This window comes from Chrysemys picta, chromosome 2, assembly GCF_011386835.1.
Source record: "Chrysemys picta bellii isolate R12L10 chromosome 2, ASM1138683v2, whole genome shotgun sequence".
Taxonomy (NCBI): domain Eukaryota; kingdom Metazoa; phylum Chordata; order Testudines; family Emydidae; genus Chrysemys; species Chrysemys picta.
Window position 1 is genome coordinate 170,218,329 of NC_088792.1, and position 25,382 is coordinate 170,243,710.

The 25,382-nt window shown below is 42.3% G+C and overlaps 1 protein-coding gene across 1 annotated transcript in view; it reads right to left on the reverse strand.

The window, feature by feature from the left end:
* Positions 1-22,283, reverse strand: part of KDSR (3-ketodihydrosphingosine reductase) — a 35,739-nt gene extending 13,456 nt beyond the window's left edge. The window contains 8 exon segments of the mRNA XM_005300858.5: positions 4,216-4,278; positions 4,280-4,300; positions 5,211-5,402; positions 9,032-9,127; positions 9,297-9,362; positions 14,309-14,365; positions 16,118-16,207; positions 22,025-22,283. Coding sequence (XP_005300915.1) covers positions 4,216-4,278; positions 4,280-4,300; positions 5,211-5,402; positions 9,032-9,127; positions 9,297-9,362; positions 14,309-14,365; positions 16,118-16,207; positions 22,025-22,135 — 696 coding nt within the window. The 5' untranslated portion in view covers positions 22,136-22,283.
* Positions 22,284-25,382: the final 3,099 nt, after the last annotated feature.

The window sequence follows — 25,382 nt, forward strand, 5'->3', positions numbered from 1 at the left end:
ACTTCGGTGTCTTTTTCTATTCCATTATAAACCATAGGGGGATTTTTTATTAAAACAAACAAATAAAATAAAAGGTATTTTCTTGTAGTATTTGCAACCAAAACAATGAACATTATATGAGAAGTAAAATAGGCTATAAAAATTAGCTAAGTGACAGTAACATTAGGTGTTGAAACAAAAAATGCAGGATAGCATAGTGAAAAGAAATGTAAAGAGTTCTATCATTTATCTGCAGTGTTTTTTGTAACAGCTAAGTTTTTAAAATATGATCTTTCCCAAAAAAAGCTTAGAATGCACATTTAAAGGACTGTCTTTTTGTGTATTTGCACAGCATCTAGCACAATGGGGCCCTAAACCTACCTAAGGCCTTTGGGCACTACTGCAATATAAATTGTTGGTTGTTTATTAAATGTGTGTGTGTGTGTGTGTGTGTGTGTGGTGGTGGGGGTGGGGGGTGGGAGGGAAATCGAACTATTCCCTCTAACTTTCAGACACCCTACAATTACTCTGACTGTTCTTTGATCGTAAGGCTGTCCAATGTACAATGGAGAAAAAACAGGCACTCATGTCTTCTAGACCTAAAACAGCATATAAGCAAGGATTACATTAAGCATTTGGCCTTGATTTAAAAACCACAAAGTTAGGGAACATCTTTATTTAGTATTTCTTTAAAAGATACGTTCTTCTTCCAGTTAGCATAAATTAGAGCAGAGACTGATTTTTTTTTTTTAAACCATTAGCAGCTTCTCTCTGAATTCATTATTCATGAGCTAGAGCAGGGGTCTCAAACATGCGGCCCGCATGCGGCCCGTGGAGTTCTTTTGTGCAGCCCGCCAAGCTCCCCATGCCCCCCCGCCTATCCCGTGCCGCCGCGAGCCCTGTGCTGCTCCCTGAAGCGGCTGAACTACTGTATGTCCCTGCAGCCCCAGGCAGGGGGGGGGTGGGAGGCAAGTAGAGGGCTCTGTGCTCTTGCAGCTCCCATGGGCCGGGAACTGGGAACCGCGGCCAATGGGAGCTTTGGGGAAAGTACCTGGAGAAGCAGCAAGAGCAGCACATGGTGGGGTGTGCGCTAACAGAGTTTGCGGATGACACAAAGCTGGGAAGTATTGCCAATACAGAGAAGGATATCAGACAGGAAGATCTGGATGACCATGTAAACAGGAGTAATAGTAATAGGATGAAATTTAATAGTGAAAAGTGCAAGGTTAGGGTTAGGGATTAATAACATGAATTTTTGTTATAAGCTGAGGACTCATCAGTTAGAATTAACAGACGAGGAGAAGGACCTTGGAGTATTGGTTGATCACAGGATGACTATGAGTCGCCAATGTGATATGGCTGTGAAAAAAGCTAATGCGGTCTTGGGATGCATTAGGCGAGGTATTTCCAGTAGAGATAAGGAGGTGTTAGTACCGTTATACAAGGCACTGGTGAGACCTCATCGGGAATACTGTGTGCAGTTCTGGTCTCCCATGTTTAAGAAGGATGAATTCAAACTGGAACAGGTACAGAGAAGGGCTACTAGGATGAACCGAGGAATGGAAAACCTGTCTTATGAGAGGAGACTCAAAGAGCTCAGCTTGTTTAGCCTAACCAAAAGAAGGCTGAGGGGAGATATGATTGCTCTCTATAAATACATCAGAGGGATAAATACCAGGGAGGGAGAGGAATTATTTAAGCTCAGTACTAATGTGGACACAAGAACAAATGGGTATAAACTGGCCATCAGGAAGTTTAGACTTGAAATTAGACAAAGGTTTCTAACCATCAGAGGAGTTAAGTTCTGGAACAGCTTTCAAAGGGGAGCAGTAGGGCAAAACACATATCTGGCTTCAAGACTAAGCTTGATAAATTTATGGAGGGGATGGTAGGATGGGATAGTCAAAGATCAATTAATTGGCAAAATTAGGCTATTAGCAGTAAATATGCCCAATGGCCTGTGATGGGATGTTAGATGGGGTGGGATCTGAGTTACTTCAGAGAATTCTTGCCTGGGTGTTTGGCTGGTGAGTCTTGCCCACATGCTCAGGGTTGAGCTGATCACCATATTTGGGGTCGGGAAGGAATTTTCCTCCAGGACAGATTGGCAGAGGCCCTGGCAGTTTTTTGCCTTCCTCTGCAGCGCGGGGCATGGGCCACTTGTTGGAGGATTCTCTGCACCCTGAAGTCTTTAAACCATGATTTGAGGACTTCAATGGCTGAGACATAGGTTAGGGGTTTGTTGCAGGAGTGGGTGGGTGAGTTTCTGCGGCCTGCGTTGTGCAGGTCAGACTAGACCAGGGGTCTCAAACTCAGATGACCATGAGGGCCACATGAGGACTAGTACATTGGCCCGAGGGCCGCATTTACTGACGCCTCCCTCCCGCTGCCCTCGACCCCGCCCCCACTCCACCCCTTCCATGAGGCCCCGCCCCTGCCCCGCCTCTTCCCATCCCTTCTCTGCCCCATTCCAACCCCTTCCCTGAAATCCCCACCCCGGGGGCGGGGGAGCAGGGAGTTGGGTGTGGGGTGCAGGAGGGGTGAGGGGTGCCGCAGGGGGCTCAGGGCAGGGGGTCAGGGTGCAGGAGGGGTGCAGGGTGCCGCAGGGGGCTCAGGGCAGGGGTCAAGGTGCAGGGTGCAGCAGGAGGTCAGGATGCAGGAGGGGTGCAGGAGGGGGGCTCAGGGCAGGGGGTTGGGGTGCAGCAGGGGGTCGGGGTGCATGCTAGGTGCGGCAGGGGGTTCAGCTGCAGGAGGGGTTCGGGGGAAGGGTAGGGCTCCATAGCTGCCCTGCCCCCATTCTGCTTCGGGAAGCTGACGGAATCTGGGGGAGGAGGTGTGGCTGTTGCTTCAGGCACCGCCCCCAGCAGCTCCCATTGACCGCGGTTCCCTGTTCCCGGCCAATGGGAGCTGCTGGGGGCGGTGCCTGAAGCAACAGCCACACACACCCCCTTCGCCCCTCCTCCCCCAGGTTCCGTCCGCTTCCCGGATCGGCGCGGGGGCAGGGCAGGCAGGCAGGGAGCCTGCCCTGCCCCCAGTGCGCGTCAGGCCGGAGCCCCTCTAGATAAACGCTGGGGGAGGGCCCACGAGGAGCTCGCAGGCCACAGAAAATAACCAAGCGGGCCGCGTGTTTGAGACCACTGACTAGATGATCATATTGGTCCCTTCTGACCTTAAAGTCTATGACTTTATGTGGTAATAAAAGGAGCCTCATCTTCTCAGTATTCAGTTTAAACTTCAACATGAATTGTAGCCATGTAGCGCTTTAAAAACTTATGCTTTTGTTTGGTGATCTGTTCTGGAAGGTCTAGTGAAGAGAAGGAACTCATCCTATATTAGAATATTTAGGGATTTTTTTATATATTTATTTAAATAAAAGCCCCTTCTTGGCAAACACACGGGTGGAAAGAGATACGGTAGAATTGCATTTAGGTATCTAATACCAAGAGAAAAACTAATACTTTCCATCATACTTTAATATTACATTATGGTTAAGATTTTGTAATGGCAATTTTTTCATCGAAGTCACGCACAGGCTGCGGGCAATAAACAAAAATTCATGAAGCCAGTGACCTGTCTGGGTGTGTGTGTGTGTGTGTGTGTGTGTGTGTGTGTGTGTGTGTGGGGGGGGGGGGGGGGGGGGGGGGGGGGGGGGGGTCAGGGGGGGTCGACGCTGAAGTAGTCATGGAGTTCCATTAAAGTCACGCGACTTTGGTGACAAAATCGTATCCTTAATTATGGCCAAATCCTCCCTTACTTACACCCCTGAAAAACAACTTAGTTCATAGTTCATGAGTGTAATGGACAGCAACATTTGGCCCATCTAAATCAAATAATTCTAAACTTTACATAGTAAGCAGTTAAGTAAGACTTTGTTTCTGTTAAACCAGTATTGAAGCAAGGTAGACATGTTTAAAATTGTTAACACTGGTCCCATTTTTATGACATTTTTCAGCAAGACTTGGTAAAGAAAATTTACGTAGATTTTTACGTAAATTCTATGTAAACAAAATACTGATCTGAATAAAATGTTTATTACAAGGTAATTGATTTTGAATGTTCCTGTTGATAAACATTTGACAGTTAAAGTTCAGTAGCATTATCTAATGACATTTAGAGGATATTTTGTTTTTTTAAACATATAATGCATGATGTTAATGAACACAGTGGACAATGCATTTTAATTTCAGAAGTGAAAATCCTGGACTTGTGTGCAAAATTCTTTAGGAATTAAGTTACCTTTGTTTTGATTTCTTCTGCAAAGCCAGGTGTGTCAGTATCTGGAGGATAGGCAACTGTTACAATAGATGTTATAAGGCTTTACCTGTTTTTTGGAAAAACAATTGCATCTCTTAATATGGAGGGACATATTGTTAAGTTTAATATATTTATACTGGCATTGAAACATCACCTCAACGCAATACAAACAGGCTAAAATTCTGCAAACATGTATACAGTCTTACAACCAGTTCCCGCAGGATCAGGCCTAGATGATCATGATGGTCCCTTCTGACCTTAAAGTCTGTGAGTCTTTTTAAGTACTGCTCTGCTCTTAGAACCAACTGAGAAAAAAAAGATGCATTTTTATATATCGTGTGTGTGTGGAGTGAGAGTGAGAGTAGAGTGAGAGTGAATTATAGCATCCTAATTCAGTTTAAAATGGTTTTCACTGTTTTTTCCCCCTTCTATTGTAACTGAAGGAGCCTACATAACTAAGAATGAGCTGATTCTATGCCTTCTCATGCATCAGAATTCTTTACTGAGCTTCATTCAGTTATACCTGTGCAACTTATAAACAGTAATGGGGTTTCACAGCTGTCACTGAGGGCTTAATGTGGCATTTAACTATTTGTCATTGGCAATGATGCACAAGATGGAAAGACACAACTTGACTGTGAGAACAGTAGGCCTAGCTGTTAGAAATTTTTTACTTGTAAACTAAATATATTTGATACAGAAATTATTACAAACATGGCTACTCAATGGTTTTTAACTGGTCACTTTCAGATCAGACTGCACTTTAAAAAAGACTGTACACAATCTGTTAGAACCATTTTTAAGGGTCAGTTTCATTTAAATAATCATAAAGGCTGCTATCTTGTTCTTAATTGGGCTTGTTGTGCAGAGGCATTTTAGTAGTATGGTATATCAAACCATACATAAGGATGCAAGAGATGCAACATTTTAATATCTACCAATTATGCTACAAGTAGCTGAGAAATAGATAATCATACCTCCATTTGCAGAGCTTCAGCCAATCCTCGAAGAGCAAACTTGGTTGGAGAATAAGCTGTGTAACCAAATAGTCCCACCTGTCCAGCCTGAGATGATACAAACACAATCCTTCCCATTCTTCGTTCCTTCATGGTAGCAATTATGGCATGGCTTGCGTAAACACTACCCAAGTAGTTGACTGCCATTAACCTCTGTGCAAATATTATGGATCATATTTGAATTGTACATAATACAAATTCTTAGCGTTCAGCATCTCAAAAATCCATATTTATATCAGTCATAGCACAGCAACATAAGAGGCTTATACCAACTAACAGAACTAATTATAGGAAGGATAGTTATATCCCGAGTTTAGAATATTATACATGATTGAGGTGAGAATCTTGACCACAAACACTTTATTTTTTATATATCCTAATGCTATTTAGTGCATTTAATAATGCACTCAGACAAGATGCTGGTCTTCAAAATAAAGTATGCTTAGCAACTTTCAACTATTGGAATCTGATCTGAAGATAGATAAGGCGTTTGGCACCTGTCAAGGAAACAATTAATTTAAATATTCAATCATATTAAAGAATACTGTGAAGAATAAAAGTTACTAAAAAACTTTAGATAGTGCCATTGTTTTAAAGATAGGTAGCAGGAAGGTAGTTTGTTGTAAATAACCAACAGATTTTAGAGATTGTCCAATGACTGGCAGAGTAGCAAAGGGAGAGAAAAGCATGTTGATTTGTGCCTCCAATAGAGTGGTATTGCAATTAACTGACAGGAGACTGTGGAAGATACTGAATTAATATTTTAAATATTGTTTTACAACTGATGCCTAAATATCTTTGTAGTGCTTCACTTTAGAGTATAGAACAAATATAGACTATATAGGGAGGAACAAAACCATAAAGACGGGGTTAACTTGACTTCAGTTAAACAAAAAAACTAGCCAACCTTTTCTGAGTCACAAGTATGAAAAGATTTCTCACAAGATCAGATCATTTGTGACCCAGATCATAATCAGTCAGACTAAACTGTAGGATAATTCAATATTCTGCCCTGCTTGAGGGCCAATATTCAAAGTAAGGACCAAATCCTGACCCCTTACGCAAAGTTCAAGTAAGCAAGCTTTGCATGGAGGACCTCCACGGGGATCAAGAATGAAATCCTCTCACATAGCCACTGAGCTCCAGAGCTGCTACAGCAGTTTAAGGGCTGCTATCATAGCTGTAGTCCCCATTTTAGCCTGTATCAGAGGGGTAGCCGTGTTAGTCTGAATCTGTAAAAAGCAACAGAGGGTCCTGTGGCACCTTTAAGACTAACAGAAGTATTGGGAGCATAAACTTTCGTGGGTAAGAACCTCACTTCTTCAGATGCAAGTAATGGAAATCTCCAGAGGCAGGTATAAATCAGTATGGAGATAACGAGGTTAGTTCAATCAGGGAGGGTGAGGTGCTCTGCTAGCAGTTGAGGTATGAACAACAAGGGAGGAGAAAATGCTTCTGTAGTTGGAAAGCCATTCACAGTCTTTGTTTAATCCTGATCTGATGGTGTCAAATTTGCAAATGAACTGGAGCTCAGCAGTTTCTCTTTGGAGTCTGGTCCTGAAGTTTTTTTTAGCTGTTGCATTTTAGCCTGCGTTTGCTTAGAGTGAATCCACAGGCCATGCTCTTGCCATTCTTGCATGTCATCCCCCAATAATGGTAACTCAGAGATGCCAGAGAGCCACACTTCACAACACACAAGGGGACCAGGGTCAACACTTGAACAGCCTTTCCATGACCAAAAAAATTCTCCATCCACTTAGTACAGCAGAAACACACAAGTGACAATGCCTGAGGCCATCTACAGAGTGCAGAATTTGTCCCCATACATGTACACCCAAAGTTAAGTAATGCACTTAAGTAAACACATCCAAGTTAAAGTCTAATGCCTTGCAAAAAATAAAAAAGCTCCTAAATAAACTGAAACCTTCCCCTGCAGAAACAAGAGAAAGATATTAATAGTAAATTTAATACAACCACTATCTGTGGTGGCTATTGTACTATACGATTTCAAGTATTTGCCTTAACTAAACTGAAACAGCAAATTAATGTACTTGAATGATACTCATAATTGCTGATCTGCTTCCTGCATGGCACCATGAAAAGTTGTGTCTGATTTTGCAGCATGGTTTCAACTACTTTGATTAATGAGCTAGATTTCTTCCTGGGTAACTAGTAGTAAAGTGAAGTTTAGTTACAAGACATACTTTTGCAAATTTTAATTTAAGCTGCATGAGTCAATTTGGGTATTTACAGCATAACACAAGGCCCACTGAAGTTAAGGGAAAGACTCACCCTGAATTCAGTGGGCTCTTGTTCAAGTCCTTAATGTGGCAAAACAGCCTAATGAAATTACATTCTTGGAATGTAATCGGAACATATGCAATTACAGGGATTGAGAGGAGATCATCCTCCTCAGCTGACATAGACATGCTGGCAACTATGAAGAAGACTGGTTCTGTCTGCATAGCTAATGTCATTCAGGGAGGTGGTGTAGCTATGACGGCAGAAGGAGTTCTGCCAGCTTCCAATGTGGGGATCTGCCATCATAGCAATACTAGCCAAAGTCTTATAGGGTAGACAAGACCCTGTGTGCTGCTTGAGGAGTATTTTGTGGCTGTTCTCACCTGTGACAGTCTAACTCTAAAGGAGTTAATGCAAGCGTAGACAACTCAAGTTAACTCAGCAGTGAAGAGACATAGCTTAAGACTCTTCAAGGGTACAAAGTCTAAGGCCTTGGCTACACTCAGGACTTCCTAGCGCTGCTGCAGCAGCGCAGCGCTGTGAAGCGCGAGTGTAAGTACTCCACCTCTCCGAGGGGAATAGCTTGCAGCGCTGTGAGCGAGCGTGCAGCGCTGCACGCTCTGATTACACTGGCGGTTTACAGCGCTGTACTCGCTGCGCTCAGAGGGGGGCGTTTTCACACCCCTGAGCGCAGCAAGTTGCAGTGCTGTACAGTGCCAGTGTAGCCAAGGCCTAAAATATGATATTCTGCAAGACTGCTAACAGATGAAGGCTTGAATTATGAGCAACAGAGGCAGCTTATCACTTTTGTATCAACTCTGAATAAAACTTAAACATAGAGCTTGTCTACACAATGCATTAGTTTGCACTAAAAGTACCCTAATGTGCACCAGCCAGATCCACATGGGCCAGTTAGTGCACAACATGTTAGTGAGCACTAACATTTACACCTCTCTAGTGCTAAGTAATGCACCATGCAGACAAGCCCACAACTGTCAAGCTGAACAGAATAGTTAATAGTATCTTCTTGATAACCACTAAGTGATACTATATACCCAAACACTTAATGAGTGATATACTGATAAACTGCCTTTATAAATCTGTCCTAAATTTCTCAAATCCCTTAAATTTCTTTTATCAAGTGAAGAATTTGCTTGTAATTATTTCATTCACAAAACATAGCGGTTTCTTGTTTAGAGCTAATGATCTTCAATTTTCAAACTCTTTATGGAGTTCATTGGGATTGTCCTAGTTTAAAAAAAAACAAAAACAACCCAACACCACCACCACTACATTTTCATTTTTTTGGGGAGGAAGATGCTTAAAAAACACCACACATTAAGTGTCCATCCGTCTCCTCTATATATAAAAAAGAAAAACTGTCACAGTATTCAAAGTTTCAAATTGTGACTTCAGTACATACATTTTATTTTCAGCTTCCAGGACCTCAGAATAGACAGTTTACCTGATATAAATGTTGGATTAGCTATTCTTTAGAAATTATGCCCAATTATCTGTTAAAGGGGGAAAAGCGTACTCACTTCAAAACAGCTCACTTCAAGATCCTCAAATTTTCCTGTAACTGATGTTCCAGCACAGTTTATAAGCATGTCAACTGGACCCAACTTCTCTTGAGCCTATACAAAAGTTAGTATGTATATTGGTAACAGTGAAAATATTTTTCGTACATTGCAGCAACTTTAATGTTCAAAATCATGAAAAGAATCATGAAAATACATTTACTATAAATATGTAGCATACAAGGAGAAAATTCCTGAAAAATAGACAAATTAATTACTTTCTTACTTGTTTAAGGACGTTCTCCACATGTCCATAGTCTTTAGACACATCAACAGATATACAAAGCACAACCTAATGAAGGAAAAAGGAATGAAAGGTTCAATGATGAAACAAAGAATAGAGTCCTATCTCTTTAAAATGCTATAAAAGTCAAATGTTTTTCTGCAAATCAAAATATGGCTTTGGAGAAGTCAATAAGAAGCTACTGAAGTGCAGGGTATTAATATTTCAATTTTACTTACAAATAATACTATAGGTCTAATCATTTAGGCTGAGAAAATTCACTTATAAAGTTAACCAGCTAAGAGACAGCAATCAAGTTTAATGGTTTCAAACCCTGTAATTCAATTTCAGCATTTGTTGATATTGACGGGCAGATAATCAATATGGCTCACTGATGTTAAAACTTGCAGGCAAACTTAACAAGTAGTTTTTGCAAGTTACAAAAGTCCCTGGCTTGTTCTGTGAAGCTCTTTGGAAATTCAGGATTAACATCTATTTTAAAATGCAATATAAAACAAAAGAGTAAAACAGCATTGTTTTACTTAATTCCATACTAGTGATGCAGCCTCTGTATGCTAGAAACTATGCTTTTCTTTTCCACAGGTTGTTTATCAACAGGATGTTAAGCTTGTAGAACAAGTTCTTTTTTTTTTTTTTTTAAACTGTATGGTGGCATGCTTCTTAATTGGGACAGCTGCCAGGAACGGATTCCATGGAAAGCATTTAAATGAGTAATTCGTTAATCATACACAGTTGTGGCAAATATTTATGACAGGACGGTGTCTCATGTGGTCTCCTTGAGGGCACTCCTCTCAGGACTCTAGCTATTGCCTTTCTTGGGAAGGAAATCTGTGTTTCTCTCCCTCCAGATTAGGGATTTAGGCGCAATTTCCTCCTGCAACTCACTTTGATCACCTTTGCAAGTCTGAGTTTACTTCAGCACCTGTCATCCTGTTTTCTCTAGGGGCAATGACAGGCTTAACCAGTAACCAGCCAGCCTTCATAAAGCAAAGTATTTATTTAGAAGGAAAGCATTACAGAGAAAACATATCTTGAAAGACAACAAACAGCTTATATGCATGCCTGTCTTACCAGGCATCACCATCTTACATATGGAGACCCTGGTGATTTCAAAGCCCTTCAAAACCCTTTCTGGAGGGTCTGTCCCTCTTGGTCAGTGTCATTTCAGTGTCTGTGACCCTTCTTCTATAGCTATGCATAAACTACAAGCTAGAAGTGTGATTTTCCTCCTCATGCACACACATGCACACCAGCTTGATAATAAATAGCAGCGTGGTCATGATAGCACAGATAGTGGCTGAGTACAAACCAGCCTTGAACCAGGCTCAGCCATGCCTCTGCTGCTGCTACCTGTGCTACACTTTTATTTCTACTCATATTAGCTCAATGAGAGCTAGTGCAAATACATATACACAACCAGGGAAATCACATCACTAGTTTGTAGTGTAAACGTAGCCTACATCAAGTTGATCACTTTACAGAAGTTCTTAGTTTTTTGTTTGCTGGACCTCTTGAATCTGGTCAAAACTAGTATATACACAACTTCCACCAGGGGGTGATACTTCTGAAGACTTGTTTACTTGTGTAGCAATTCGTCACCCCTCCCCCGCAATATTTATAAGTTCCTGATTGTTTATTCACACTTTTGGGGACTCTACTCCTCACTACCCCTAGCAAATGCATTAGTTGTCCTGTTCCAGGAAATAAGTTTACCTCTTCCCAGTTTAGCAGGTAACAATACAAGGTCGGAGGAGAAACAACATCAAACCCATTTTTCATAAAAAGCAACATAAATTTCTCAGTTCTCCACAGAAAGAGAACAGCCTCCCATAAGAGGCGTGAAACAGCATTTGATAATGTAATTTTATATTTGTTTAACCCTTGATAGCACTTTTCTTTGGGGTCCATGAAGTCCACAACTCCTAATCTGGGAGACAGAGAAATGTAAATAAGAATCGTGGGTTAGGATTTTTTGCAAAGAGCAGTAACTACATAAAACTGATAGAAACCAATTGCTATGGTTGAAAGTTAGTCAACCAGTAACTCTCAGGAAAATCGGTATTTCATGGACCCCGCATTCCACCTTGTAGGCACTGGTTGTTGAAGGTCTTCAATTTTGGGAGCAACTCTTGGTTGAAGGGCAGCAGTGCTGTTTAGGCTCCCAACTGTCACACTTAGCCTGCTTCTTACAGCAACGCTAGCTCCTTTGCTGAACCGTCAGTGACATTCTAGTTCAACAACTTGAGACCATTCTGCCTCTCACATTTTAAGGATGGGACTGCGAGTAGGGACTTCTGCATTCTAGTTCTGATGTTGGCCCCCCTCTGTGGCTTTCATTGTCACCCAATGGTCTTTCTCAAACTCTCCCCAGGAGTTTTTAAACTGTTTTCAACAAGTTAACGTCATGGCTGGCTCTAGTTATGATGTATGCAGACACACAAAGTTAACATACCATAATTGTGGAAGCTAACCATGTGTCCAGTTGGCCAGCAGTCTAGATTGCATATGCTTGTCTTCCTGTGGCTAGACTGCAACATTTAATTTTTCTGTGTAAACAGAACCTGCTAATCATTCCTGTGTATAAGGTTGGATTGTCTTTCCTCCCAGCATTCTGTGCAGCAGGACATCTGAGACACACTGCACCACAAGTTGCTGTTGGCACTATACACTTCCCGTCTGTGCATTCTATTTCCTAGTGAGGCAGTACGCAATACATGCCCAGATATCCCCAGAAAGCATTGCTACAGAGTTAGGTGGGATGATAGGTGTGCACACAAAAACAAGAGAGTGGCAAACAGGTGCGTTGTGGGGAAAAAAGGCACTGTCTTGACAAGTACTGTTTTTCTTACAAATGAGTCAGATGAATGGATTGCGTGGTTACAGAACACTTACAATTGTACTTTGTACCTTAGTTTCCGTATCTGTAAAATGGGGATAATACTTAACTATCTCACAAAGACTTGGGTGATGAGCCAGTTTATTTGTAAAACACCAAATATGTGCTAAAATCGACCAGTTGGCATACAAAATGTGCCATACCCTGTAAGAAGCCCTCGCACTTATTTGGACAAGTGTCTCCTGAAAGATTTTTTTTTAAATGTTAGCAATTATTACATTTTAATTAAATTATTAATTTTAGCAATTACCCCCACACAAACAAGTCTCCACTTCTGCTGCAAGAGGCTCTTAGGAGGACATAAAGGTACATACACAAGTACACTTTTTATATGAAGTAAGTTAACTATGTTTGAAATGCATCCCAAAAAGTTGTATTGCTAAATCCAGCCTTGTGGTGTGTTCACGGTGGACAAAAACTGGTTATAATATTAGGGAGGATAAAAAGAAGGTTGAATGTTTATTTGCAGGCCCACCCAAAAATTAGTAAGAAAGGCTTTTGACTATTGTGCTCTACACCATCCTGCTTTCTTAAAGCTGCTAATTCAATTTTACTAACATTTTTGTAATGCTTTTTTTATACAACTTAAGAAAAAAAGCAATTTTAAAAAAGACAATGTTGACTTGTAAACAGCTGAATGCAACTGCAGGACCAGTCAATCTGTACAACCTTAATTCAGCCCTTTTGCACATACGCATTATGATCAAGGCCAGATTTAGGGGCAGGCAACCCAGGTGACTGGCTGGAGTGCCGAGCTTGGGGTGCTATTTTTGCTGTTTGAGACAAAAGAAAAAATAGAATGTTTGAAGTAAAACGTTTCAGGTATTCCATATGTGGATTCATTTTTCCCCACTAACCTCCTAGAATGTTCGGGACCTTTGTAGAATCTCATGGAATTGAAAACTACATTTTCCTCGAATCTCCAAGAATGCTGTCAGCCATGCCCTTGTGGGTAAATATGGGGCAGCGGGTCGCCAGTCAGTCAGTGAGATATAAGAACGAACTGAAGTGAAGTGAGAGCCCGGCTGCAATATTGTGAACCTTTTGTTTTGTTGTGTAATTGTGAAAGTCTACTTGTATTTTAAGATTTGAAGAATGTACATAGTGACCACTAATTGATATATTTAATCAGATGACAGAGATATCTATCTGAACCCCTATCTACACAACAATATAAAAGAAATATTGTTACTTCTTTTGCCATACTTAACACGTCAGGTTTGATGACTTTCTAAGACTGAGGAACATAGACTTTTGCTCTCCTTAATACTGTCTGTTTTCCCCCATAGAAAATAAAAGATGCCCCCAAAAAGCCTTCAGGAGCTCAGTATAGGAAGCAAAAAGCTCAATTACAATCTAGTTTGCAGCAAGGGACAAATCTGATGGGAAAATATCTGAAAAGGAACAACATAGATGGGGTTTTAGGCAGTAGCGATTGTCCCAGTGCAGAAGAAATTGAGACGTGAAGAGTAAATGATGAAGTCCCATTATTAAGGAATTAGCAGATTTACCTGAAGATAAGGAATGAAAATATAAGGAAACTGATGGAGAATCATCCAGTTTTCCTGGTAGCATAAAGGAGAGTGATGATAAAGAAGAAGAATGTGGCTGACATGAAAAGGAGAGTAATGACAAAGAAAAATCTGGTTTACATGAAAAGGAGAGAAATGATAAAGAAGAATCAAACTTGCATGATGACAGAAACAGCAGTGAGAAAAACTGCACACCACAAATGGATACATCAGATCCTGCTTTATGACCAGCGATTCTAAACTCTGCCGATACTGATCGTACAATTTGGAACGGGCCGGGCAAAATAGGATGTTAGTTTGATGTTAGCAATATCAACAGCAGTAGAGAAATCAGAACCTTGTATTTGCATCTAGACAGGTAAAATGCCTTTCAAGTTAAAATGTATCATATATTAATTTGTAAACTTCAGTATTTCAGGACACAAGCACTTCTTTTTAAAAGCGAGACTAGTGAAACCACGTAGTGGGGTTGGGAGGGGGAGCTTCTCCCCCCCCCCCTTTTCTTTTTTACTGTTATATAGCACAACCACTTGGTATTCAGTTCACACTGGAGGCAATGATCTTACCTGTTTATCGTTAACGGAGTATTTTTCAATTTCTTTCTTTGTCTGCAACAGCTTGCTCTAAAATGAATATAAAGCACAATTAAGGCACTGCAATCATGGGAATTTACTACTTTCTGGTATTTCACTGAAGCTAAAAACATTTCAGCCCACTAACGACTGCTATTTTAATTTTGTAAAAACTTAATTTCAAAGTTTGCTATATGTTTCCTGATTTCTTTCCCCGGCCCCTATTTATTGACAAAAATCTGAAACCTGGAAAGTTTTCAGTTCAGTTTTGAAAAAAGCTAGATGTTTTCTGAAAACCTTTTTTTTTTAAAATAAAAAAAAATTAAATGAGCTCAAATAGCAAGAGATAAATCAATTTAAGGGAAAGATTTAATTAATTCAGGCTTAAATTGGTTTTTTTAAATCTTAAAATTATTAGAGGCCTGACAGAAAGCGTTCTCTGAATTCTAAGCATTCATTTGTCAAATCCACCACTTGTTGACAAGAATTTAAAAGGCAACAGCATAGGACAGACAAATCTGCATTGTATGATATAGCAGTGAATCATACTACTATACTATATTGTATGATACTCTGAAGATCCTTTCTTTTAGACTAATACAAACCAAGTCAGTAGACTTTATTAGAATAAATACAATAAATGCTATTCCCCAGGCTGTGCCCATACCATCACTGACCAGTTGGGTCCTACCAAATTCACAGTCCATTTTTGTAAATTTCACAGCCACAGCATTTAAAAATCTTGAGTTTCACGGTTTCAGATATTTAAATTTTAAAATTCACAGTGTTGTAACAAAACATGAATATGCATTTGAAAATGGCAAAATATAAACATGTAAAGCCCTTAAGACTCAACGTTTCTCACACTGGGGGTCCTGACCCAAAAGGGAACAACAAGGCTATTGTAGGGGGTCACAGTATTGCCACTCTTACTTCTGCGCTGCCTTCAGAGCTGAGCAGCTGGAGATCAGCGGCTGCTGGACAAGTGCCCAGCTCTGAAATCAGCACTGCCACCAGCAACAGCACAGAAATAAGGATAGCAATACCATGATCCCCTACAATAGCCTTGTGACCCCCTTTTGGATCAGGACCCCTGCTTTGAGAAACGCTGTCAACTTCTGTATACTTTTACCCTATAGCAAGGGTACTTTTAAAATATAGTGTAAATAGGGTGACGAGAAAACAAATGTGAAAAATCGGGATAGAGGATGGGGGGGGGGGGTAATAGGAGCCTATATAAGAAAAAGAGCCAAAAATCAGGACTGTCCCTATAAAATCAGGACATCTGGTCACCCTACGTGTAAAAATTACATAACAGACCATATTTCACGGTCCATGACACACTTTTCATGGCCATGAATTTGGTAGGGCCCTACTGATGAGAACAACCTACGATAACAGAAATGTTGGACTGTGTTCCATAAGAAACAGACACAGAAGAAACCAATCTTTTCCAAATGAAAGAAGAACTACCAGGGAGGAAAAAAATAACAACATGTTCTTGAAAGCAACAGTTACAGAAAACAAACAGCCTATGTAAATACAAAATTTTCTAGTCAATAACATTTCTAAGACACATTCAGAATCTGTTATAGTAACAAGCCAGTGACTCACTCACATTGCTTGGACAGAGAAAAAAAAAAAATTATGGGATTTTTAGTTACTTCAATTAAAATATTCATCAGCAACAGAGTATGAACAATTACTGCCAAACTATATTATTTTATAACACATACCTATTTTAAACGAAACCTCTATTTTAAACACGTTATTTAGTTAGTAAACATACATATAAAAGGTTACCTCATTTCTTGCAATCAGAGTTATAAACGCACCCTGCTTATAGCATTCAATAGCAACACATTTTCCAATTCCACTGGAACCTCCAGTTACCTAAAAAAAGATACATCATTTAGGTAATTTAATTATTACTTTGAACAGCAGCTTTACCAACAATCCATTATTTTCATCTCCCCAGCCCTACAAATCATATCTGCATTCTCAGAGTTCTTAATCATTCTCTGAAATATATCAAAGGTGACAATTAGCCTATCAAAGATACATTGTAGAAAAGTGAGTATACAAAAAACACACAAAGAAAAACCAAAACAAAAAAATAGAGCTATCTTACATCAAGGAGTTTTTCAAATTTTTTTTTTTAGTTCAGTATTAGCTGTATATACAATTTGATACTAATATGCAATGTCCTACTTCAACCTTTAATCTAGAATCTGAACAGATCTTTAGTCCCTACCGTAACCTCACTTCCATTTGGCCTGATCTTTTGCTGGTCTCTTATCTACTGCACAAGCATTTTATCTGTCAAACTCAGTTGTAACAGACTAAATCTGTAAAACAACTGATACAAAGGTTTCTCTAAGGAGACAAGACAGTTCATAACAAACTTTAAATCAGAATGAATGCTGGCTGGCCAGCCCTTTAATCTTTTACTATTAACTAACTATTGGATCAAATCCAATGCTGTATATATGAAGTAGCAATAGAAATCAGTTGTACAACAAAGAACATAGTTCAACTTCGCTCAGTGAAGATGTAATCTTGACAAAAAGCCAAAGTTCAAATTTATAGCCTATGATTCAAAATACCTTCTTCTCTGTTAAACAATTAGGCAATTCAACTAAACTATAAAATTGAGTATAGCTATCGAGTATTTCTCTTTTGTGTTTATTTTTTCTAAAATTCAGTCTATTTCATAGAAATTGTAAGATATGTATTGTTGTTCTTATTGGTCAGATATATTAAAATTAATGTCAGGATTAGTTGGGTATTTTATGGATTTTTTTAGATTAGTGTTTTGCCCAAATTTTCCTCCCACTGTAAAACAAGAAAACCGATAAGCTGTAAAACTGAGTAAAATTCAGCTCTTCCTATGTCTATATTATTTAGCTTTTCAATCCCGCAACTAGGCAATATAATTAACAAAAACTTGACATTTCGAAATAGCTAGGATCAGTTACTTTTTGTGGTTCTTTTGTTTTGTTTTAAAGGGACTATGGAAATCTCTTTGAGATTGTTTTAACAATTAAAGCCGAAACCATTTCCCCCTCACACTCCTCTTCAAAAAGATTTAAAATTAAGTAGTATTAAAACTGGCTCTTACATCATTCTTTTCATCCAGAGATCTCAAAACACTTCAAAGAGAAAGAGGTGGTATTCTCCATATTATAGATGGTAAGATCACATCCCTACTTTAAACTACACCTCTGTTTTAAACAATTTAAGACATAATTTAGTTAGTAAACATACATATAAAAAGTTACCTAATTTCTTGCATTCAGTAGCAACACATTTTCCAAAACTGAGGCAGAGCTGAGTCAGCAAAAGAAGCAGAACTACTAGAACTCCTGATCCCCAATCCAGTGCTCTCTCCACTAAACCATGCTGCCTCCGCACCTGTCTCTACCACTATGTATAATTCCATGATTTTATAAAAATCCTTGACTTGTGTTCCATCCCCAGAAGCAGGAGGGAATTAAGAGTAAGAATTCCTCTGTTCTGTTCCCAGCTCTACCTCTTTTAGAATACTTAAATTTCTGTGCCTCGGCTTTTGCACACAAAGATGGCCATGGCCAAAGAAGTGTTAATTATCAGATGTAAGTCATACAACTAAAGGTACTAGACATGATATTTGACAAGACTGGGGTTGTAGTGGCTTTATTTTGGGGAGGGGTGTGAAGCAATCTCTCTATTACTTGGCTTGAAAAAAAACTAAAGAAAGAACCACTAGGATAAATATTATTCAAAGTTTCATTAAGTCCTACAAGGTTCTTCCTGCAAAGATAATACTTGAGATATTTTGTGTGTGCCACCAGGAAAAAGAGAGCCTCTGAATATGCTCCAGAGTAAAATAGTTTTATCTACTGAGAGATATTCTAAACAATAATTGTATTTATTGTCAAATGGTGATAATTAATTTAAAAAAAAAAAAGACATCTGAAAATGTCTAATTTGCAACAGTATTCCTTACTTCTGTGTGAAATATGAAAACAGGAAACTCTGGTATGGGTCTATTAATGTACAGTTTACATGACAAATTAAATTGCATTTAAGCGCTACAGGATTACCAGCATTCCCAAACAACTTTATAAATTTGAAAGCTATGCTCAGTTCAGAACAGCCAAAGGTTTCTATATGAAAACATTAAACTAAAAATTTTCCTGAACACAGGTAGGTCTACAAATATATCTGCTAAAATAATACCTTATGCGATGAAACACTGTTTTAAAAAAATATTACATGAACAATTTTTAGAACCCACAAAACCACACTAGAGCAAATGTTCTCCTTCAATAATGAATTTTTAATTATGCAATTACATCTTATGAACTTTGTCATGTAATTCCTGTAATAACAAAGTACATAAATTCTAATGCTCTCTGAGTGGGGGAATGGTAATATAAACAGGATCCCCAGAACCTCCTCCTTATGGCACAATCAACTAAGGTTTATTACCTAATGTACCACATAGCAGGTAAACATTGAAATCTAAACTTGTGAAATTTAAATGGCCATTATCAAAGTTCAAATGCCTAAAAACCGAGCTACCTTAGAAAGATTTGCTGTAAGTTTCAGTTAGTCATCCCAATCAGTAATGTTTTGTGAATGAGTGTGACTAAATTCATGTTAAAGAAAACTGTAAAATGGGATTGCTTAAAGTTTGTGGGGCTTTTTCTTTTTAAAAAGGCCTTGATTTTTCCCATTTAAGAATTCTGAGCTATCAGAGTAGTTTTTAGAAAAAGTAAATATGTTGACAGCAACAGATAGACCTAAGGATGTAGGTGCTGTATGTATGAGAAATGGGAATACAAAATGATAAGTGGCTTTATAAAATTCATGACACTGTCTGTTCAATTATACCCGGGTCAAACAACACACGTCCAGTAATAGGGCAAGATCCTCACTCTTGTTCTAGCCCCTTTATGCTATGTGAGAGGGCCAGAGATGCATAAAGGGGCCCTAAAAACCCTGATTGTACCTGCTGGAGAATTTCCCCTGGTACTAGCACTGTGGAAATAGCTGCTAAGTTTGCCTTTGGATGACCTTATTGTAAGCCCTAGCACGCAGGGGCTTTGCCAAGACAGGAGGGGTCTGGGCCACAGTGCTACAAAGATTCCAGGTAACACTGTAGCCCACTGTATTGGGGATGCTGCTGTAACTTACGCACATCTCCAGAGCTGTCTAGGTTATGCTGTCAAGTATCAGAGGGGTAGCCGTGTAGTCTAAATCTGTAAAAAGCAACAGAGGGTCCTGTGGCACCTTTAAGGCTAACAGAAGTATTGGAGCATAAGCTTTCGTGGGTGAATGCCCACTTCATCAGACGCAAGTAATGGAAATTTCCAGATGCAGGTATAAATCAGTATGGAGATAACAAGGTTAGTTCAATCAGGGAGGGTGAGGTGCTCTGCTAGCAGTTGAGGTGTGAACACTAAGGGAGGAGAAACTGCTTCTGTAGTTGGATAGCCATTCACAGTCTTTGTTTAATCCTGATCTGATGGTGTCAAATTTGCAAATGATCTGGAGTTCAGCAGTTTCTCTTTGGAGTCTGGTCATGCTGGTGGCCACTGAAGTTTGCAAAATAGCCCAGTCTGGGAGGGTGCAAAGGTAGCTCTTAAGCCTGTGAGTTCTATACTGTGCCTCTTACAGGTGCAACACAAATTGACCCCCAGTGCCAGTGGTCCACTTGTATTTAGAGGTCTGACCTCAAGAAATGCAGAGAACCTACAACTCCCATAGAAATCTATGGCGTCATGGATGCTCTGGCAAATGTAATTAAACTATAAGCTCCCTATATGCATTTAAAGCAACGTGTGGCTTTTTGGCCCTGCCTTCAAGGCCCATATTTTTTCCCCATTCCCTACTTATCTGCACATAGACTTTCACTATGCCTGCCTCATACCTTCTAAAAACTCACTATCTACATGATACCAACAGGCAACCAATAAGCTTCTTATGGAGATGAGGAGTATTTTTAAATTTGAAAAAAAGGACATGCCACCTGACCACTTTATTCGTATGTTGTCCCAATTTTCCTCCACGCTCTGATTTATCTTGAAAAGAATAAGCCTTGGACTATCAATTCTTTTGTGTTTATAAAACCTGTACCACACTGCAGATGCTACTGGAAACAATAAATATGAAGTATCCAGTAAAGGTAGGGTTATAAGTGTCATTAAAGACTAATAAATTCAATTTAACAATATAAAATACTGAAGGTAGTGTTCATTCCCAGTAATTCAGATGCATGTCTTTTGCCAGCTGAGATATGCAATGGTTCCCTAGAGAGACACACACAGAGCATATCTCTCATTGCTTAGACATCCCCAGTGCACACAATACTATCTTAAACATGTACGGCACTGATAGTGGCGCCGCAGTTAAGAACTACCTCTAGGTAGGTGCTCAGCTACTACAGTGAGGACAAAAATATAAATCCCCTGGGTTTAGAAATGTGAGGTCCCTTCCTTGCCACTTAAATTACATTATGTCTGAACAGGGCAATCAGTTATCATCATCACCACCACCTTGTCGTACCACAGGAGTGCTTTTTAAACTGATCCTCCAATCCCACTTAGTCCTGACACAAACTTATTTTGCTAGGTATTCTTGTTGGGGGGGGGGGGGCAAGAAGGGGTCAAGGAAGCTCGCTGCTTTTAGAGCAAACAATACACACACATCTATATATACACACACACCTCACAGTATATGTGCATATGTGGCTGTACATTATACATCCAACCCACACACTATGTGCATTTATATATGCAAGTGGTGTATACACACACATGCACACAATGTATCTATACACACACCTATATACACCCCACCGCCCCCACACTATATGCATTTGGATATACATAACGTATTTATACACACCCCATACACTCCATCCATATACTAGTGGGCTGTAGTCCACGAAAGCTTATGCTCTAATAAATTTGTTAGTCTCTAAGGTGCCACAAGTCCTCCTGTTCTTCTTTTTCCATATACTATGTGTATATACACAGACATGCACCCTAAGTATTTATATACACACACCCCGCTACACCCACACTCTGTGTATAGATGTGCGTCTACACCCAGACACAGGCGCACTACATCCCCACCTCACGTACTAAGGGTGTCATGAGGAGGAGGGAGAGAACTTGTTCACCTTAGCCTCTAAGGATAGAACCAGAAACAATGGGTTTAAACTGCAGCAAGGGAGGTCTAGGTTGGACATTAGGAAAAAGTTCCTAACTGTCAGGGTGGTTAAACACTGGAATAAATTGCCTAGGGAGGTTGTGGAATCTCCGTCTCTGGAGATATTTAAGAGTAGGTTAGATAAATGTCTATCAGGGATGGTCTAGACAGTATTTGGTCCTGCCATGCGGGCAGGGGACTGGACTCGATGACCTCTCGAGGTCCCTTCCAGTCCTATAATCTATGATTCTAATGCGTCCACACACACACTCCTCTGTACACCCCACCCGCTGTGTACAGGTGTGCATACAGACATACACACAGCGATGTCCTCGCAGGGTCCCCATCTCGAGTCACCCGCTGCCCCCCAACCGGGAAACCGGAGCAAGGCGGCATCTTCGCCCCGACACCAGCCTGGCCCCAGGGCCGCCCACCCGGCAGGGCGATGGGGCCGGAGGGGAGGGCGAAGAAGCCCGGGGCGGAGAGAGGCGGCAGCGCCCCCACACTCACCACGACGTGGGCGCCGGGCAGCTTCAGCGGCTTGGGGCTGATGAGCGGCGACACCATGTAGAGCAGCAGCACGAAGGCCACGACGCAGGCGGCCGCCAGCAGCAGCAGCATGGCTCGGGGCGGGCGGGGCCGCGCGGGCTGCTCCGGGAGCCGCGGCCAACAGCACCAGGGGCCAGCTCGCTCCGCAGCGGCGACCGCTCTGCACCGCCCCAGTCCTGGCCCTAGGGTGCCGCTCTGTCACAGGAGGCGGGAGGGGGAGGGAAAGGACGGATAGCGGCTCCGTGATTGGCCCGCGGGGCGGGTGAGATGCGAGGGGATTGGCTAGCTGGGCGGGTCGGAGGTCTGTGGCTCGTGATCCTGCCCGGGGATTGGCCAGCGTGGCGTAAGGTGCGCGGGGATAGGTGCCCCATGAGTGCGCCCAGGGCCGCAGGTCATTAGAGGCAAGGGGGGAGGGGGCTAGCGCGAGCGCCCCCTGGGTGCGAGCGGGGAGTTTGCTCCTGGCCGGCCTTGGCCCTAGGGAACGCGCGCGCGGTGAACAGGCCGCCGCTGCCGGGCGGAGGAGGGTCAGGCCGGGCTCGCGCCCGCGGATCGCACAGGGCAGGAGCGCAGAGCTCCCAGCCTGCTCCTCTTGGTGGGAGTTTTGCCCTCTCTGGCAGGAAATGTGGGGACCGCCGGGCTCTGATTTGCAGAGGTGCTGCTGAGCACCCGTAGCTGTCACTGGGTCTCGGCTGGTGCTGCTGCTCAGCGTGGCTGACACTCAGGAAGGCCCACGCTTTTGAGTAGCTAAGAAAGAACATGTGGGGAGCTCAGAGAGCTAGTAGTCCTGGCTACAGAGCGCGAACAAATTGTTTGCAGGACAGCAATTCAAAACACAAAACTGTCGGGGCAATCGGAATTAAACAACTCCTCCGCATTAATCGAAGAATTTATTTGCTATAAGCATATAGGCCTCTGAGTTTTCTCAGCCTAGGATATAATTATTATCTCCTGAATGAGAAACACCCACAATTATATTATTAATAATAGTTGTTCTACAGCATCTTAAAATTGCACACAGCTATTTACGAAGTAAAAAAAAAAAAAAGCTCCAAAGAGACTAACCAAGACAGAAAAAAAGAAGGGTGTGAAAATAATACTAGTAGGAGATCAGAGGTATAGAGATAGAGTGGGAGGAAACTGGAGCTGAGATGTAGGCAGAGATCATGCTCAGTTTTGAAGGTGAGGGCAAGGAGTCTGAATTCGATGCAGTAAAAGGTGGGAAGCCAGTGATGAGATTTGTGGAGCCCTGTAAATCCACAGATACAGATATCCACGGATCATTTTTTGCAGATCAGATGAGGATACAAATTTTGTATCTGCGCAGGGCTCTAGAGATTTGGCAAGGAGTTGGCATGGAGCGAGAAAAGAAGAGAGATGATTTCAGCTTAAATATTTTGAATAGAATGGAGCAGGGAGAGAAATATGAGGAAGCAAGAGAGGAAGAATTATATTAGTTGAGAAACTACCAACATGATGGCAAGTGTTTTATCAGTAGGAATGGAAAGAAAATAATGATTGGTAATAATAAATATAGAAGACATTACAAGACTCAGGGAGAATATGGGAGAAATAGACACCAGCCAAAAGCTGTGTCTGAGCTTGTCTGACCAAAGATGACATAGGGGCCCCTTTGTGATCTGTATTCAGGACAGGAAATAGTCTGGAAACCACATGGATGGAACTGATGATCTCCTGCTGGAGTACAGAAATCCATTCTCTTATCCTGGGACAGTATCTAACACGGTCAACCTAAAGATACTGCTGTTCTGTCTGAGGGAGGTACAGTAGAATCTCAGAGTTACAAACACCAGAGTTACGAACTGACTAGTCAACCGCACACCTCATTTGGAACTGGAAGTATGCAGTCAGGCAGCAGCAGAGACAGAAAAAAAAAAAAAAAGAAGAGCAAATACAGTACTGTGTTAAACACAGGGCCGGCTCCAGGCACCAGCGGAGCAAGCTGGTGCTTGGGGCGGCAGATTCCAAGGGGCAGCATTCCGGCTGCCCTTTCTTTTCCTTTTTCTTTTTGGTGTGCTGCTCCGGCCGCCCTGTAGGGGGTGGTGGCCCGGAGGAGGGGAGCGCCCTGCAGCAAACTCGGCAGGGCAGCCTGCGTCCTTCCCTCCCAGGCAATCGGAGTGGCGCGGAGCCCTCCTCCCAGCCCAGCTCCCTGCATCCTGCCAGAGGGGAGGCATTGAAGTGCCCAGACAGAGCCACCAGCCGGCTCCAGGAGACGCGGGAGCCCAGCACCGTGGCGGGACAATGCGCTGAGCCACCCCCAGAGGAGGGGGCGCTGCTCCCGCTTGGCCACATCAGTTTGCGCAGGTCCACCCCCAGCGCGGCCCCGGGGAGGGGTCACCAGTGGGCAGCCCCCTGGTGGGCACAGAGCTGGCCCTAGCGTCCGGCGCGCCAGCCGCTGGGGGACGCGGGTTGCTCTGCCACGCCTGACTTCGGGAAAGTCCTGCTCGCGGCTGGCGCAGGGAAACTTTCCTGGGACTTCGGGGCAGCGCGGATGGGGTGGCGAAGTCCGCGGGGGACAGGACGCCCACAGATGTGGCCCCTACACCTGGCGCTGGCCTGGGCCTCGAGGGACTCGCTGCAGGCGGGGCGGGGGCAATTGGGAAATCAACAAACTTGGGACCCGCTCCCGGCAGCAGTTTTAAGCGCCCAGGGCCGGCTCCAGGCACCAGCTTAACAAGCAGGTGCTTGGGGCGGCCAAGGGAGAGGGGTGGATACCTGCGGCAATTTGGGGGCGGCAGGTCCCTCACTCCCTCTAGGAGCGAAGGACCTGCCGCTGAACTGCTGCCGCCAATAGTGGCTTTTTTTTTTTTTTTTTTTGTGCTTGGGGCGGCAGAAATCTTGGAGCCGGCCCTGTAAGCGCTCCCCCCCCCACTTGGTGGGGAGAGCTGCTTTGAAAAGCAGGGGATGGGCTGGCACCTGCTCCTCAAACTACCAGGCTGGGGCAGGGGTGTCTAGGGGCTCAGGACCCCAGCCTGAAGTTACTGAGAGTTTTGATTGAGAAACTACTAAACTTTGGCCCCAAATTTCCCCCTTCTCTGACCCCCCCACTCCAGTAGAAATGGTTCATTGATTAGTCCATTGGGTGACCCAGTGGTTTGGCGCTGTTTGATTTCTGTTCTCACTGTGGTTGCATTTTAGCAATGCAGCTTCTTGCATATGCGCATCTTCCCCCCCCCCCCTCCCCCGGGAGAACAGTGTAAGGATTTTTAGCAGGCAAATGTAGTTCACATTGCTCTGCAGCTGGGAGATTTGTGGGCTTGAGAATCCCTAAATCCTCATTGACATGAAAGACCATAACAAC